At 35.3% G+C, this 16,980-nt stretch overlaps 2 protein-coding genes across 3 annotated transcripts in view; one reads left to right on the top strand and one right to left on the bottom strand.

Moving 5' to 3' along the window:
* The window catches only part of LOC128243855 (ATPase WRNIP1-like), a 37,414-nt gene that overhangs the window by 4,142 nt on the left and 16,292 nt on the right, over window positions 1–16,980 (top strand). Inside the window, exons 5-8 of one of the 2 annotated variants that reach the window (XM_052961837.1) lie at window positions 12,356–12,511; window positions 14,379–14,458; window positions 15,352–15,517; window positions 15,804–16,021. In XM_052961837.1, coding sequence (XP_052817797.1) covers window positions 12,356–12,511; window positions 14,379–14,458; window positions 15,352–15,517; window positions 15,804–15,901 — 500 coding nt within the window. In that variant the 3' untranslated portion in view covers window positions 15,902–16,021. Of the gene's footprint in view, window positions 1–12,355; window positions 12,512–14,378; window positions 14,459–15,351; window positions 15,518–15,803; window positions 16,022–16,980 lie in introns of those variants that run through there. The other variant, XR_008262917.1, reaches the window with a different exon arrangement.
* Window positions 3,965–11,907, bottom strand: LOC128243856 (zinc-binding protein A33-like). Its single transcript, XM_052961839.1, has 2 exons — window positions 11,381–11,907; window positions 3,965–5,151 (listed from the first exon to the last, which is right to left on the bottom strand). The coding sequence occupies exons 1-2, from the start codon at window positions 11,710–11,712 to the stop codon at window positions 4,515–4,517; spliced, it is 969 nt and encodes a 322-aa protein (XP_052817799.1). The 5' UTR covers window positions 11,713–11,907; the 3' UTR covers window positions 3,965–4,514.

The raw sequence follows: 16,980 nt of genomic DNA, 5'->3' as shown, positions 1-16,980 counted from the left end.
TCAATGCACTTAATAAATTCAAAATTATTTACGACCATCTTACAACAAGAAACATAACTCCATTTTAACCCTAAATACAAATTATGGCCGTTGATTTTTTTTAAATTTTTTATTTTAATTTCTTTTGAAAGGCATATTTGTATATTCTTAACCACATTTTCATAATGGGAAATCAAGTTATTAGAATGACTTGCGTCATTGTTCGGGTGGGCTGGTAGGAGGGCAGCATCAAAGTCACCTTATGTATTGAATAATTTTAGTTAGGTTTGACATAAAGACACCAAACTTGTTAATATTACATCGTTATTGTATTCACTTCTATAAAGCTGCTTAGACGAGCAAGCTGTCTTATGACAGCTCTTGTCAAATTTATTTTGCCATTACCAAGTTAACATACATACTCGGAACGTACTTACGTTTACAACAGAATATTATTATGAATGCACATCCGCCGCCTACAGCGGACCGTTACACTATGAATCACATCCACCGCCTACAGCGGACTGTTACACTGTTAATGACAACCTCTTAACACTTCTGAATGTATAATTGAACATAAAGGAGAAAAATGGTGAAAAATAACCAAACGCAAATAATGAGAGAATGGAAAATGGCAGACCTTATCAAAAGTTTCCTAATATGTCAAGGTCCTGATCTATCATGTTGTATCCGGCCTTTTCAATATTCAATGAATAAAAGAAAAGTTGTGGAAAACTTACATTGCCATAATGGAAACATGGCCATTGTCAATCGTCAGTCATCCATTGTCTACATTTTCCTTCTATCAACTTATCCTATACTACTGGGCCAAATGCAACCAATTTTCACAGGATTGTTCCTTGGATGGTCTTCTTGGTGACTGCTTAAATTAAAATGGTTCCATGTAGAACTCTGGTTGCCATGGAAAACAAAAGGAAAGCTTGTGAAAATGCGAGCATGCAGGAGGGGGTGTTAATATTTTATATATGACTTTTTCTACACGTATATGTAGCAAAGTGCAGTTTTAAGTAAGAAAGATGACTCTGGTTGGAAGAGTCAGTTGGTTTATCAGACAAAATCTCCCTTTGTAATTGAACAATAAACTTAGTATTTTTTGATAATGTATGAGGATAATGAACTGAATACATAATTATTATAATTGCCTAACATTATTGTATTGTTTACTGTGTAATCCGTATCTGCTAAATGGTACCTCAGACAAGATACAAAACTTACCCCCAATTATCCTACTAATACACCAAGGAATTTCTAGAAAGTAACATACATGTATAATATTTTCTATGGAAATCTTCATCCCTGAAACCGCAAATCCCAGACCTTTGAACGCTGGTCCCAGGGTTTCTATATACTTATAGAATAACATGTTGAAAATCTTCTCTGAAATTACTTTGTCAAGACCTTTGATATTTGAAATGTAGTATTATACATTGGTTCTTCACCAAATTGTTCAAATCATGCACCTGGGGTAAAAGCTGTTCCCACCCTGGGGATCTTTGTTTTTTTATATACTAATAACGTTAAGTCTTTTCCTAAACCGCAAGGGGCAGACCCCTTATATTCAGTATGTAGCCTCATGTAGTGGTCCTTTATCATGATTGTTCAAATTATAGCCCTAGGGTCAAAGCTGGCTCTGTCCCCGGGATCTCAGGTTTTCTTTATACCTACTTAGTCAAACCTTTAAAAGTTTCATTGAAACCGCAAGGCCTAGACTTTTCATATTTGATATGCAGCCTGATGTATTGGTTAGTAACTACCTACATCCCAGGGCTTTTTCTGTACAAATATCCTGGAAATTTGTTAGAAATGTTGTTTTGATGATTTATATCTCAAGTTCGAATATGGGTCATCTGGGTTCAAAAACTGGGTCACAGACCCAATTATGAAAAAACCAAGAGAAGTGTTAACACTCTAGAGGTAACATTTCCAGCCCAAATATCCTGGAAATTTTCAGAAAGGTTTTTTCGATGATTTCTAGCTCAAGTTCGAAAATGGGTTATCTGGGTTCAAAAACTAGGTGACAGACCCAAATATGGAAAAACCTTGTTAACGCTAGAGGTAACATTTCCAGCCCAAATATTCTGGAAATTTGTCAGAATGGTTGTTTCAATGATTTCTAGCGCAAGTTCGAATATGGGTCATTTGGGGTCAGAAACTAGGTCACAGAGCCCAAATTTGGAAAAACCTTGTGAACACTCAAGAGGTAACATCAGCCCAAATATCCTGGAAATTTGTCAGAAAGGTTGTTTTGATGATTTCTAGCTCAAGTTCGAATATGGGTCATTTTGGGTCAAAAACTAGGTCACAGGAAATGACTCAAAAGCCGGCGAGTCACATGCAAAACTGTCAGCAGATCAAAGACCACGTTTAACTTGAGTGTCATTGGCCAAAATGAGTTTTACTTTGACTTGTGAGTGCGTTAATTTGACAATGCATTATGTTTCCCCCAGGCTATGCCGACGGATACGGGAAGTCTGCTCCATATCAAATGCTCACCACGTCAATATGACGTGCAAAACCAAAACTTCAGGTGCACTGGGTCACTGTCACAGTTCATGGACACATGTTTGAACTATAGATTTTGTATCCACTCTGTATTTTCTGAACCTCTTGTAGAATTTTCATTTTACTCCGGTCAAATGTGCAGCATATTGAGACAACATGCTGAATCAACATAAGTGGTGCGCCAACTCAAGGTCAATGTCACTTTTCAAGGTCATTGGTCAGAGCAATATATCTTATGTCTGCTCCGTATATCCTAGACCCCTTAAAGATTTTTATGTAACTCGGGTCAAATGTTTACCAAAACTGTACGGTGTACAGAACCTGAATGACAGGGGTGTCAGCTCAAGGTCAATCCATTGTGTCCGAGCCAAGACCTACGTAACAAGGTCAAATGAATGTCAAGTTACTAATAAGAAGACTTTGAAAATTTGATAATTATTAGAAGCCAGTGTGCAGGACACATGTCAGTCGGTCAAAGTGTAAGGTAACACTTCAGGGCCGGTGGCAAAAACCCCCCATTGATTTTGACTTGTCCGGAATGGAACTTTACCATCTGTTATAGATTTATTAAAATAACCTGGCATAAACATCCTGCATAAGAAGCTGGAGTGCCACGCAACCCATGCCATAAGGTCAAAGGTCAAGTCATTCTTCAATGTCATTTGTCATTGGTCAAATTTCCATGGATTTGGACTTTTATGGGGTTGAACTTGTATAAGCATTAGACATTATTGTAATAACTTGGCAAACATGTTCAACATTAAATGCCAGCCTGCTGCGTGACCCAGGTCAGTAGGTCAAGGGTCCAAATTTAGTATTTATTAATAACTTTTCGCACATGTTTACCCCTTGATGCTGGCTTTGAAAACCAATGTCAGTAGCTCCAAGGTCAAGGTTGCCGTTATGGGATATTGGTCAATAGTCGTTGTATTTTGCAATGTCAGGATGTTACTTTCATTGGAGGATTTAAAAATAATTTGCACTAAAGTTCACCATGCGAATCCTGCGTGTCTTGTGCAACACGCATGTCAGTAGGTTAAAGGTCATGGTCACACATTCGCGTAGATGGTCATTGTCCGACCTGAAACTCAAAATGCATTTGGGGATTTAAAAAAGCATAGATCAAAGAACGGCTTGTCAACCCATGTATTGCACAAATGTTCACCATGTGAAGCCAGCCTGTCACACACATAACAGTATGGTACAAAGAATGGTTCATCAATCCATTTTGACGGTAGAAAGGTCAATGTATTATTCCGGGAACATTAGTTTAAATAGAAAAGTTGTAAAAATGATAAATCTGTGAGAGTGCAGCTTTAACATTCCACTACCAAACAAGAAACAAGCTTGGCAGATTGCCATGCATAAAGCTGTACAATCAGGGAAATTTAATTTATTTATATACAAAATTTACGCTGGCTTCACATATTTACATGGTAGGAAATTGATACACCATACGAAATGTTAGAATAAATTTATTGAGTGAAATGTTCATATTAAAAAGCAATACATGAATAGTGAAAGTAGACATAACATTATTCTGGAGCAACAAAACAGATGGCATAACATCATATAACTGTAAGAATGAGAAGAGACATATTAAAAGCGTTAGTATATCGACAAATGAACAGAATCGTTATAACAATATCATAACAATATTTAAAATAATTTTACTTTAGCAATGTTCAAAAGAAGTTAAAACATTTACAGATTGAAATGAAGCATCTCCACCCTCAGTATCTGCTAGCCTCTCTCCTTTGGTGTTTACCCAGTGCCATTAAACCGTGTTTATGTTTAAATTTTTTGCCACTAAGCTTGTTTCTGTTTTTTTTAATAAATTTTGTATGTCTTTTGCATTTACCCAATGCCATTAAACCAGGTTTATGTTTAAACTTTTTGCTACTGAGCTTGTTTCTGTAGTTTTTCGCATAAATATTGCAAAGTATATAGGCTGTACACTGTTTTGTTTAAAATTTATGTTGACAGATATTCGAACTTAACAAGAAACTGAATTACTTATAGAATACTCCGTTATATACAACAGGCTCACACCTAATATTTCCCGTGTGGAAGTAATTGGGGTTGTAAAAATCAGATTTGACTGGAATCTCTCTGGATGAGGTATTTATGATTTTTCCCAATGTTTGTAGTCCAGAGAGGAATTGATCAATCCTGGTATCAGCCTGGAATGAGAGGGTTGCATGAGGTCTGGAGGACAGTTGCTGTAGCAGACTCTCTGCTTCCCTCATCTTATCCTTGCCTTTCTTGAAGGCTATGTAGGACGTGTTATTATCTTGCTTGGATTGGATTGTTGCTTCGTAATACTCCATTTTCTTCTTGTTCTGTGTGCATTTGTTTATATCTTCTTGTAGGTTATTTCTTTCCTTATCAAGTTGGTCATTCACTTTGTCATTAGTCCGTTTCTCCAATTCATCAAATTTTTCGTTCATTTTCTTCCTGAGTGACCTTATTTCTTCCAGTATTTTCTTACCGTTCTCCTGTATTGATTGTTTGTTCTGTTTTTGTTTGGTAATGAATTCTTGAAGTCTTGAATTCATCGTTTGGAGATCAATGGGCATCCTCTTATAATCAGTTTGATTTTTTAGTCCATTTGCCAGGTCAGGAATGTGTTTGATGCTCTGACACATTCTAAAATGTAAACATACATACTTGAGAAATCAGATTTTGTTCACCTTTTGTGCTTGATTAATTATGTATTTAATTGAATCTCAATAAAAAATACCCAGATGTACAATTTCTGGTTAAAGAGCAGTATCTGGCAGGAAGCAAAGGCCGGCAATTGTTTTCGCCTTTCATTTAATTTTTTTCATTGCAATTGTTAAGTTTTTAAAATGTTTTTTTATGCCTCGAATGTTAAAGAAAATTCAAAAGAATCATGTAAATCTTATGATAGGTGTTTTAAAAGTACCATTGAATTCTCACCTGGTGCATGGTCAAGTGAAATTGACTGCACATGCGTAATGACCACTTTGGATACATTTTATGCTCGACTATTCGAAGAATACGGAGAGCTATCCTAGTCACCCGAGCATCGGCGTCGGCGTAACCACTTATGTTAAAAAATTTGTAAGAGTTTGTGTACCACCTCAAATATTTTCAAAGTCCATTGACATATGGCTTTGAAACTTTGCACACTTGTTCACCATGATGTCCCCAACCTGTACTCAGGAGGAGGTAACTCTATCAAGCATTTTGACAAAATTATGCCCCTTTTTAGCTCACCTTAGCCGTAGGGTGAGCTTTTAGGATTGATGAATGTCCTTCGTCCGTCGTTTGTCGTCTGTCGTCCATCCACACTTAGTTTGTTAACACTCTAGGGGTCACATTTTTGCCTCTATCAAGAAACTTGGTCAGGATGTTTGTCCCAGTAATAACTCAGACGAGTTCAAATATGGGTCATCTGGGGTCAAAAACTAGGTCACAGCGCCTAAATATGGAAAAACCTCATTAACACTCTTGAGGTAACATTTTCAGCCCATTAATATCCTGGAATTTTGTCAGAAAGTTTTTTTTATTGATTTCTAGCTCAAGTTCAAATATGGGTCATCTGGGGTCAAAAACTAGGTCACAGTCCAAATATGAAAATACCTTTTTAACACTCTCGAGGTAACATTTTCAGCCCAAATATCCTGGAAGTTTGTCAAAAAGGTTGTCTTGATGATTTCTAGCTCAAGTTTGAATATAGGTCATCTGGGGTCAAATACTAGGTCACAGAGCCCAAATATGGAAATACCTTGTTAACACCCTCTAGGTAACATTTTCAGCCCAAATATCCTGGAAATATGTCAAAAAGGTTGTCTTGATGATTTCTAGCTCAAGTTTGAATATAGGTCATCTGGGGTCAAATACTAGGTCACAGAGCCCAAATATGGAAATACCTTGTTAACACCCTCTAGGTAACATTTTCAGCCCAAATATCCTGGAAATATGTCTGAAAGGTTGTCTTGAAGATTTCTAACTCAAGTTTGAATATGGGTCATCTTGGGTCAAAAACTAGGTCACAGAGCCCAAATATGGAAATACCTTGTTAACACTCTCGAGGTAACATTTTCAGCCCAAATATCCTGGAAATTTGTCAGAAAGGTTGTCTTGAAGATTTCTAACTCAAGTTTGAATATGAGTCATCTGGGGTCAAATACTAGGTCACGGTGCCCAAATATGGAAACTCCTTGTTATTACTCTAGAGGTAACATTTTCAGCCCAAATATCCTGGAAATTTGTCAGAAAGGTTGTCTTGATATTTCTAGCTCAAGTTTGACTATGGGTCATCTGGGGTCAAAAACTAGGTCACAGAGCCCAAATATGGAAAATCCTTGTTATTACTCTAGAGGTAACATTTTCAGCCCAAATATCCTGGAAATTTGTCAGAAAGGTTGTCTTAATGATTTTTAGCTCAAGTTTGAATATGGGTCATCTGGGGTCAAAAACTAGGTCACAGAGCCCAAATATGGAAATACCTTGTTAACACTCTCAGGTAACATTTTCAGCCCAAATATCCTGGAAATATGTCAGAAAGGTTGTTTTGAAGATTTCTAGCTTAAGTTTGAATATGGGTCATCTGGGGTCAAAAACTAGGTCACAGAGCCCTTATATGGAAATACCTTGTTAACACTCTTGAGGTAACATTTTCAGCCCAAATATCCTGGAAATTTGTCAGAAAGGTTGTTTTGAAGATTTCTAACTCAAGTTTGAATATGGGTCATCTGGGGTCAAAAACTAGGTCACAGAGCCCTAATATGGAAATAACTTGTTAACAAAGGCCAGAAGAGCTTATGCGATGGTACTGTGTACGTATCATGTGCGCCCGTGCGTCTGTAAACAATTGCTTGTGAACAAGGTAAGTTTTCAGTTTTGATTGTATCTCGATGAAACTTGTATAGTATCTAGATATCCATTAGAGCTCGGTTCCAGTCGAAATCCAGATCCGCCCATGCATGCTTAGATTATGGGCCTTGATAGTATAAAAAATGCTATAAATGCTGTAAACGATTGCTTGTGAAGACCAAACAAGCTTCAGTTTTGATAGAATTTCGATAAAATTTTTACAGTATTTAGATATCCATTAGTGCTCAGTTCCTTTTAAAAACCAGTCAGATCCACCCATGCATGCCTAAGCTATGGGCCTTGAAAGTATAAAAAATCTGTGGGTCTGTAAACAATTGCCTGTGAACACGATACAGTCTTCTGTTTTGATTGTATTTTGATGAAACATTTTTAGTATTTAGATATCCATTAAAGCTCGGTTCCTTTTGAAAACCAGCCAGATCCGCCCATGCATGCCTAAATTATGGGTCTTGAAAGTATAAAAAATTGTTATTTTTAGCTAAGTCTATTTTTAGCCAAGTCTACATGAGTCAAGTCTATTTTTAGCCAAGTTTACATTCAAAGTCACAATTGCATGTGAATGTTTGTTCAAATCATGCCCCTGGGGTTATTACTGGCCACACCCCTGGGTTCGCAAGTTTGGTATACCTAAATTGGGAAACGTTAAAAGCCTTTTTGTCTGAAACAGCTATGCAGATCTTTTCTATTTTGAACAAGGCTTTATTTAGGGGTCCACTACCATGGTTGTTCAAATTATGCCTCTTGGGTCAAAATTGGCACTGTCCTGGGGATCATAAGTTTCCTAGAGACTTATTTAAAAAATATTTTCAAAATCTTCTTGTTTCAAACCACAAGGCCCATACCTTTGATATTTGTTGTGGAGCATCATATGATGACCGTCTAGCAAAACATTTGAAATTATGCCCCTTGGGCAAAAGCTGGCCACACCCCTTTTAACCTACTTTTTAGCTCACCTGAGCACGAAGTGCTCAAGGTGAGCTATTGTGATCGCCCTGGGTCCGCCACTCCGTCGTAGTCGTCGTCCGTCGTCAACAATTGGACTGTTAACACTCTAGAGGTCACAATTTGGGCACAATCTTAATGAAACTTGGTCAGAATGCTACCCTCAATAAAATTTTGGACGAGTTTGATATTGGGTCATCTGGGGTAAAAAACTAGATCACTAGGTCAATTGAAGGAGAAGCTTGTTAACACGTTAGAGGTCACATTTATGACTGCAGCTTTATGAAAGTTGGTCAGAATGTTTATATTAATAATCTTTAAGTCAAGTTTAAATCTGGGTCATGTGTGGTCAAAAACTAGGTCACCAGGTCAAATCAGAGGAAAAGCTTGTTAGCACTCTAGAGGTCACATTTATGACTGTATCTTCATGAAACTAAGTCATAATATACATATTGATTAGCTCTAGGACAAGGTCGAATCTGGGTCATGTACGGTCAAAAACTAGGTCACCAGGTCAAATGTAAGGAATGTAAGCTTGTAAGCACCCTAGAGGTCACATTTATGACTGTATGTTCATGAAACTTGGTCAGAATGTTTTTTTATTTAGCTATAGGCCAAGTTCGAATCTGGGTCATGTGCGGTTAAAAACTAGGTCACAAGGACAAATTTAAGGAAAAGATTGTTAACAATCTAGGGGTCACATTTATAAATGTTTCTTTATGAAACTTGGTCAGAATGTTAATATTAATAATTTCTAAGTCAAGTTTAAATCCGGGTCATGTGCGGTCAAAAACTAGGTCAACAGGTCAAATTGAAGGAGAAGCTTGTTAACACTCTAGAGGTCACATTTATGATGTATCTTCATGAAAGTTGGTCAGAATGTTTATATTAATAATTTTTAAGTCAAGTTAAAATCTGGGTCATGTGCGGTCAAAAACTAGATCACCAGGTCAAATCATAGGAAAAGCTTGTTAGCACTCTAGAGGTCACATTTATGACTGTATGATCATGAAACTAAGTCAGAAGGTATATATTGATTAGCTCTAGGACAAGTTCGAATCAGGGTCATTTGCAGTCAAAATCTAGGTCACCAGGTCAAATTGAAGGAAAAGCTTGTTAACACTCTAGAGGTCACATTTATGTATGTTTGTTCATGAAAGTTAGTCAGAATGTTTATATTAATAATCTTTAAATCAAGTTTAAATCTGGGTCATGTGCGGTCAAAAATTAGGTTTACATGTCAAATAATAGGAAAAGCTTGTTAACACTATAGAGTTCACATTTATAACTGTATCTTCATGAAAGTTGGTCAGAATATTTATATTTATAATCTCTAAGTCAAGTTTGAATCCGGCGGGTCATGTGTGGTCAGAAACTAGGTCATTAAGTCAATTCATAGGAAAAGCTTGTTAACACTCTAGAGGTCACATTTATGACTGTATGTTCATGAAACTTAGTCAGAATGTATATATTGATTAGCTCTAGGCCAAGTTCGAATATGGGTCATGTGCGGTCAAAAACTAGGTCACCAGGTCAAATAATAGGAAAAGCATGTTAACACTCTAGAGGCCACATTTATGACCATATGTTTATGGAACTTGACAATTTTCATGTTTATACTCCAACCATAACAAGATCAGAAAATAAAAATGTACAAACAAAGACAAGTACGCATCCTTTCTAAGGTAGCAGACCAGCAGACGGACATTTCAAATTCTCTAAAACTGTTATACCCTCAACTATAATATTTAACATGTAGCATTGGAAACTAGTCCTAAATTTGTTTGAATTAAGTTCCCACTCATTGCACTTTCCATTGCCCTGAAAAACACTTATTCCCCCCCTGTCACAATTGCCCTCGCCCTGATACACTTGTTTCACACTTGAATTGGATCAGGTGAGCGATACAGGGCCTTCAGTGCCCTCTTGTTTATTTTTAAAGCTACAGAAATGAAATTTTGACCATAAGTACAGTTTTTAAAGCAAAATATTTACCTTCAGATTACCTTTACTTGGCACATATTAAAATAGTTTATGCAACTAATCTGCTTACACTTTCTGTCCTCAGATATTGAACGTGCAGCGTTTTCAGCTAACCAAAACACAAAAAGTGAAATATTTATTTGTTGTCTATTACTCATATGTACATGCTCTGGATTGAGCATAGGCCCTGTTGGGCCTCTTGTTTTATGTTGTTGCTGTACCGGTATTGGTGTTATAAGTAGGAATAGTATTGGTTCTTCTTGGCAACGTAATAGTTGGTGTATGCCTAGTGAAGGTAGATGGCATTGTAAGTGTTGTCGTGAGTTGTTTTAGCATAGACAGATGTACTGGAGAAAGTATTTCTAACGATTTCAACGGCTAAATTTCGGACAAGCAGTAAATACCCCAGTGCTAAAAGAGATTTGGCTGAAAGATAGTTCTGTTCCGAGCTTGCCTGATATGGTCGAGCATTTACGTTAGTGTAACAATTCACCCTCGGGGGCACAATCCGACCAAGGTAAACATAGAGAAAACTTTAGTTTTAAGAAATGGTGTTGTTGTTGTTGTTATTGTTGTTGTAAGAATATGTTTTATTGTTTTTGTATAAGGCATATTTTTAAAAATATGTGTTGTTGTTGTTGTTGCTTTTGTTGTTGTTGTTGTTGTTGTTGTTGTTGCTGTTGATGTTGTTCTTCTTATCATTAAAATTATTATCATTTTTTTATTTTTTTTATTTATTTTTATTTTTATAGAATTTGCATTGAAATCGGCCTTCTATTCGTGTTGTCTATTCATTCGCTAACAACTTGTATAAAACTATAATCATCTCGTTTTACTATGATTACTGATTCTTACGCCTTATTGATTGCCTCTTTTGACGCTCCAATTTGGCCCAAGCTTCACAACGTCACAAAGTTTAGTAATATAAAATCATAAGACAAACAAAATCATGCCGGACGCTGCTTTCCAACCATTACATTAAATGAGGCAAAACATGAAAACTTTGTGCTAAACATTTTTCAAACATATAATTAAATTGCGTTTTTAAGGCTAAGATTATATATATAATTAATAATTTTCGACAAACCTATGTGTCACAGAGACGCAAATATTGCATGCTAACTCATCGTGGTCCTCACAGAGCAGTTCAAGCTTCTTTCCATCATGTTTGTCACACATCTCAATGGGGTTCAGTCCTGCATACCCAACCCACTTGCTCACATCTTGTCTTCCTAATACTGAGTGTGTCCTGAACAGTTTGTTGTGATGAAGTACACAGTTGTCACAGTAACATGTCCTGCACTCTTTACAAACGTATTTTGCCTCGATATTTAATCCATCTTCATTACATGTGGAGCAGATAAAGTCATGAGTTTGGTCAGACGCCATTTTATCAGATGAGAGACGCCTTAACGCCATAGTTCCTTTAAATGATCACAGTTCTGTTCAATATTTTATTCCAGTACTAATTTCAACTCAAACAGCTGTTCCCAAAAAGTGAAATATTAAACAAACAAAAAACACTTTTGTTTCTGTACAAGATTGATATAAGGAAGAAGGAAGTGAATTGCTGTTCACTTGACTACCGATTTAGGTTATTGCCAAAATGGTAATATGATCAGCGTTGATTTGCATACCACTTGATAAAATTATCTTTGCAGACCATTTACTTCGATATTTGAGTAGTTTAATAGTTCTTCATGTCATAAAACACAGATATCTAAGAGTTCAGTGCACATCCATTCATAAAATTGAATTATAGTATATTGTCTGTTTTGTATGACTGTGTTTTCAACTATGCAAATATAATATTAACAATGGTAATGAAGTTGCGTAGCTATTGCACCCACAACCCGAGTTATTCAAATGTTATTCAAGTGTTTTTAGCACGAGTGTGTGATTTAATATAAAGACGAAAACAAGGCAAACTCGCTCAAACAAGTCGATACCAGGCTCTGACACAAGCATTTATATATTTCCCACATTTTTAAAACGCTGATTGCTGTATAAGGGGTGGAAAAAGTTCACTTTTTGCGATCATATAAAATCCACACATTTCCAGGTGAAGAACACTATAACACTATATCTGCCTTACACAAGTCAATGCGAGGCTCAGACGCCAGTGCAGCTCTCTACTGGCTTGCTAGGATGATGGAAGGGGGAGAGGAGCCATTATACATTGCCAGACGGTTGATAGAGTTTGCAAGTGAAGATGTTGGTAAGAAATTCCCACCAAAAGATCATACATGTGAAACAACTCGTTTGCAGTCTACCATTTTAATTAATGATATCAAAAATGCTCCAAATAATGTCAAGTCACATAATATAATGAACGTTTACACCTGGATTTGTTTTAAATGACTGGCATTAATAATTTGTTTTCAATATTTGACATGATAACATGACTACATGATAATATGAGTACATGATAATAATGATAATATGACTTCATGATAACACGACTTCATGGTGACATGATAATATGATTACATGATACTTTGACTTCATGATAATATGACTTCATGATACTATGACTTCATGGTGACATGATAATATGACTACATGATTCTTTGACTTCATGATAATATGACTTCATGATAATATGACTTCATGGTGACATGATAATATGACTACATGATAATTTGACTTCATGATAATATGACCTTATAGTGACATGATAATATGACTACATCATACTTTGACTTAATGGTGACATGATAATATGACTTCATGATAATATGACTTCATGGTGACATGATAATATGACTTCATGATACTATGACTTCATGGTGGCATGATAATATGACTACATGATACTTTGACTTCATGATAATATGACTTCATGGTGACATGATAATATGACTACATGATACTTTGACTTCATGATAATATGACTTCATGGTGACATGATAATATGACTACATCATACTTTGACTTCATGATAATATGATTTCATGATAATATGACTTCATGTTGACATGATTATATGACTACATGATACTTTAACTTCATGATAATATGACTTCATGGTGACATGATAATATGACTACATAATACTTTGACTTCATGATACTATGACTTCATGGTGACATGATAATATGACTACATGATACTTTGACTTCATGATACTATGACTTCATGGTGACATGATAATATGACTTCATAATACTATGACTTCATGATACTATGACTTCATGGTGACATGATAATATGACTACATGATACTTTGACTTTATGATAATATCACATCATGATAATATGACTTCATGGTAACATGATAATATGACTACATGATACTTTGACTTTATGATAATATCACATCATGATAATATGACTTCATGGTGACATGATAATATGACTACATGATACTTTGACTTTATGATAATATCACATCATGATATTATGACTTCATAGTAACATGATATTATGACTACATGATACTTTGACTTCATAATAATATGACTTCATGGTGACATGATAATATGACTACATGATACTTAGACTTTATGATACTATGACTTCATTGTGACATGATAATATGACTACATGATACTTTGACTTCATGATACTATGACTTCATGGTGACATGATAATATGACTTCATAATACTATGACTTCATGGTGACATGATAATATGACTACATGATACTTTGACTTCATGATACTATGACTTCATGGTGACATGATAATATGACTTCATGATACTATGACTTCATGGTGACATGATAATATGACTACATGATACTTTGACTTTATGATACTATGACTTCATGGTGACATGATAATATGACTACATGATACTTTGACTTCATGATACTATGACTTCATGGTGACATGATAATATGACTACATCATACTTTGACTTCATGATAATATGATTTCATGATAATATGACTTCATGGTGACATGATTATATGACTACATGATACTTTGACTTCATGATATTAAGACTACATGGTGACAGTATGACTACATGGTAATGAGTACATGATAATTATGATAATACTTTGACTTCATAATACTTTGACTTCATGAGAATATGTCTTTGTGATAATATGACTACATGATAATTTGACTACATCTAGGTCTAGCTGATCCACAAGCCCTTGTGTTGGCAGTGGCGACTTACCAGGCTACTCATTTTATAGGCAGGCCGGAGTGTGAGGTAATCTAGCTTAATATTCAGAAGTTTAATTTCTCAATATAACCTCTGTTAATGTGACTAATAGCCATTGGCGTCTGATACACGTTAACAATATACCCCTCAAAATTTGAAGGGGTATATTGGCGATCGGTCTCTGGGAAAAAGTTTGTGAACCGAACTACTTCCACCGTTTTAATAATATCACTCCCATAATGGGAAGTAGTGCCTCGAGACCTGCGGCAATGCATTCCATAACCCAATAAAATGCAAAATGTCTATTTTTAATACCTATATTTTCGTTTAAGTTCATTGCTGCAAAAATAATTGTATTATTCAAGAGCATTTTCTTTTTTTTTAATTCATTCTTTTGTTGTACTCAACGGTGGGTAAATTCGAACATTTACGGTAACCTTAATCTTTACAATGAATGCGCCGAAAAATGGGTTCCTGATTCAATGGTTTAATTTCTATATTTTCAAAGACAATTATATTGTAACAACGCATTGTAACAGTATTACAGCTCGATAAATACATCTGGGATTTTGAAAATTACAATAACAAGAAAACAAAAAACAATCGCCACCTACAAAGTTCTCATTATATCTCGCGAGAAAGCCCGATTCAAGCGTTTTAGAGTCATGCGTTGTCAAATTGAAGAGGGATTCCAGTCAAATTACGCATTAAGCGCGAAGTTGAAGGCGCAGTTGGTGTATGAACCATGTTGGAAAAGTTTTTGGTCAAATCAGCAATTGCTTGTCATTTCTTAGGAAGTTTTAATCGCATGAATCGAAAGTGGCGGTGGGTGGGGTAACGTGTTTTGCAAATGGAACTTTCTTCGCGTATTCTAATGCAATTTTATCGTAATATACATTGAAATGTTATTTGTTTAATCATATTTAATTCTGTTTTTCCAGAAACCCTTATCAGAATGTGTTGTTTACCTTGCCCGGGCCCCGAAATCAACGGAAATTGTCGAGGCGTACACGCGGGCAAAGAAAAGCGTTCATGAACAACAAGGTCCTTTACCGCCAGTACCTTTACACCTGCGGAATGCTTCAACAAAACTTATGAAAAATTTGGGTAAGTATTAAACATGTCAAATGACAGTTATACATATACCGTAACTCACAGATATGTCTTATATGCATATATCATTTGAACTATAAACAGATATAATTACCATAGTTTAGACAGTGAGTATTATTCATGTCCAAAAAGTCCGAAACAGAGAATGGAACTAGCCTTTCCCACTGACAACTAAGATAAATTCAGTAGTCAGCGATACCAGTTACGTTGATTTAAAATAAGTAGATTTATGAATTCTTGTTCTTCTGTTCTTTAAATGAAATTAACTCCTTTATTTCAGGCTATGGTAAGGGCTACAAGTACAACCCGGCCTTCAAGGAGCCAGTGAAACAGGATTACTTCCCCGAGGGACTCGTTGGAACTAACTTCTTCAAATGACAGTTGAAGTCAAATTGTTGTGCATAAATGTACTTGGTACAGTGATTTGATTCTTTTAGAATCGATGAATTTGGTCTTTAATGTATTTGTTTAATGATTAATAAAAGCCAGATGAATTAGGCTTCTTATTATACGTGATTGTATGGAAGGTTAGATGATACCTAATATTATTTGCAAGCGAAACAACTCAAATTGACTACTTAACATTGACACTTTTATCTCTGTTGTCCAAGCCAGTCCTCATCATCATCAACAACAAAACGCAAACCACGAGATATGTCCAAATGTTGACATTTTTTTTAAACATCGCTCATTAAATGGCTGATTTATGTTATGACAGACAATTTTAATAGAATTCAAGAGCTCATTTGTAAAAATTTACATTTTTACTTTTTCCCGCAAATACGCAATTTTGTCATAGTGTCATTATGTTGTCTTATTTAAAAAGCAGTTCCTGTTTCTTTTCTTTCATTCAACTTTAATAAAATATTGATACTTTATAACAAGCACTCTTTCTCTAACTTCATTACAAGGGTGAGATAACTGTTGTCATGAGCGTAATAAAGTAACTTTTTTTGCCAACACCGAATTGAAAAAATATAATTTTATACTAAAGATCAATTGAAGGCTGAAAGCAAATATAAACTTTAAGAGTCTACTCAATATTTAAAGATTTAAATAAGCCAAGTTTTAGAATTTATGGCATTTTTACAAAGCAGAAATAACCATTTCGTTCAATTGATAAGCAACTTAAGTTTTATCTAGTTCTAACAATGCATTAGGAAATCTTCACGATAAAGTCAATTTCCTAATGCATTGTAAGAATTTAATAAAGTTAAGTTAACCTAGTAGCTTTCAATGTTGTCTTTAAGAAAACCCGTAGAAATTGCCTGACTACTTTTTAAGTTTTTTTTCTGAGCAAAATAAAATTGTTTATTTTTTCATTTACAACATGACGAAGAAAATGAATGGAAAACGTCGCTTTGCCGAAAATTTATTTTTTACTGTAAGTATCAGTCTCTTCTGTAAAACTAAAATAGCATGTTGAAAATCTTCTCTGAAACCGCATGGCCCAGACC

Source organism: Mya arenaria, chromosome 8, assembly GCF_026914265.1.
Source record: "Mya arenaria isolate MELC-2E11 chromosome 8, ASM2691426v1".
In the NCBI taxonomy this organism is placed as follows: domain Eukaryota; kingdom Metazoa; phylum Mollusca; class Bivalvia; order Myida; family Myidae; genus Mya; species Mya arenaria.
The sequence above is the reverse complement of the archived record's forward strand: the minus strand, read 5'-3'. Positions and strand labels throughout refer to the sequence as shown.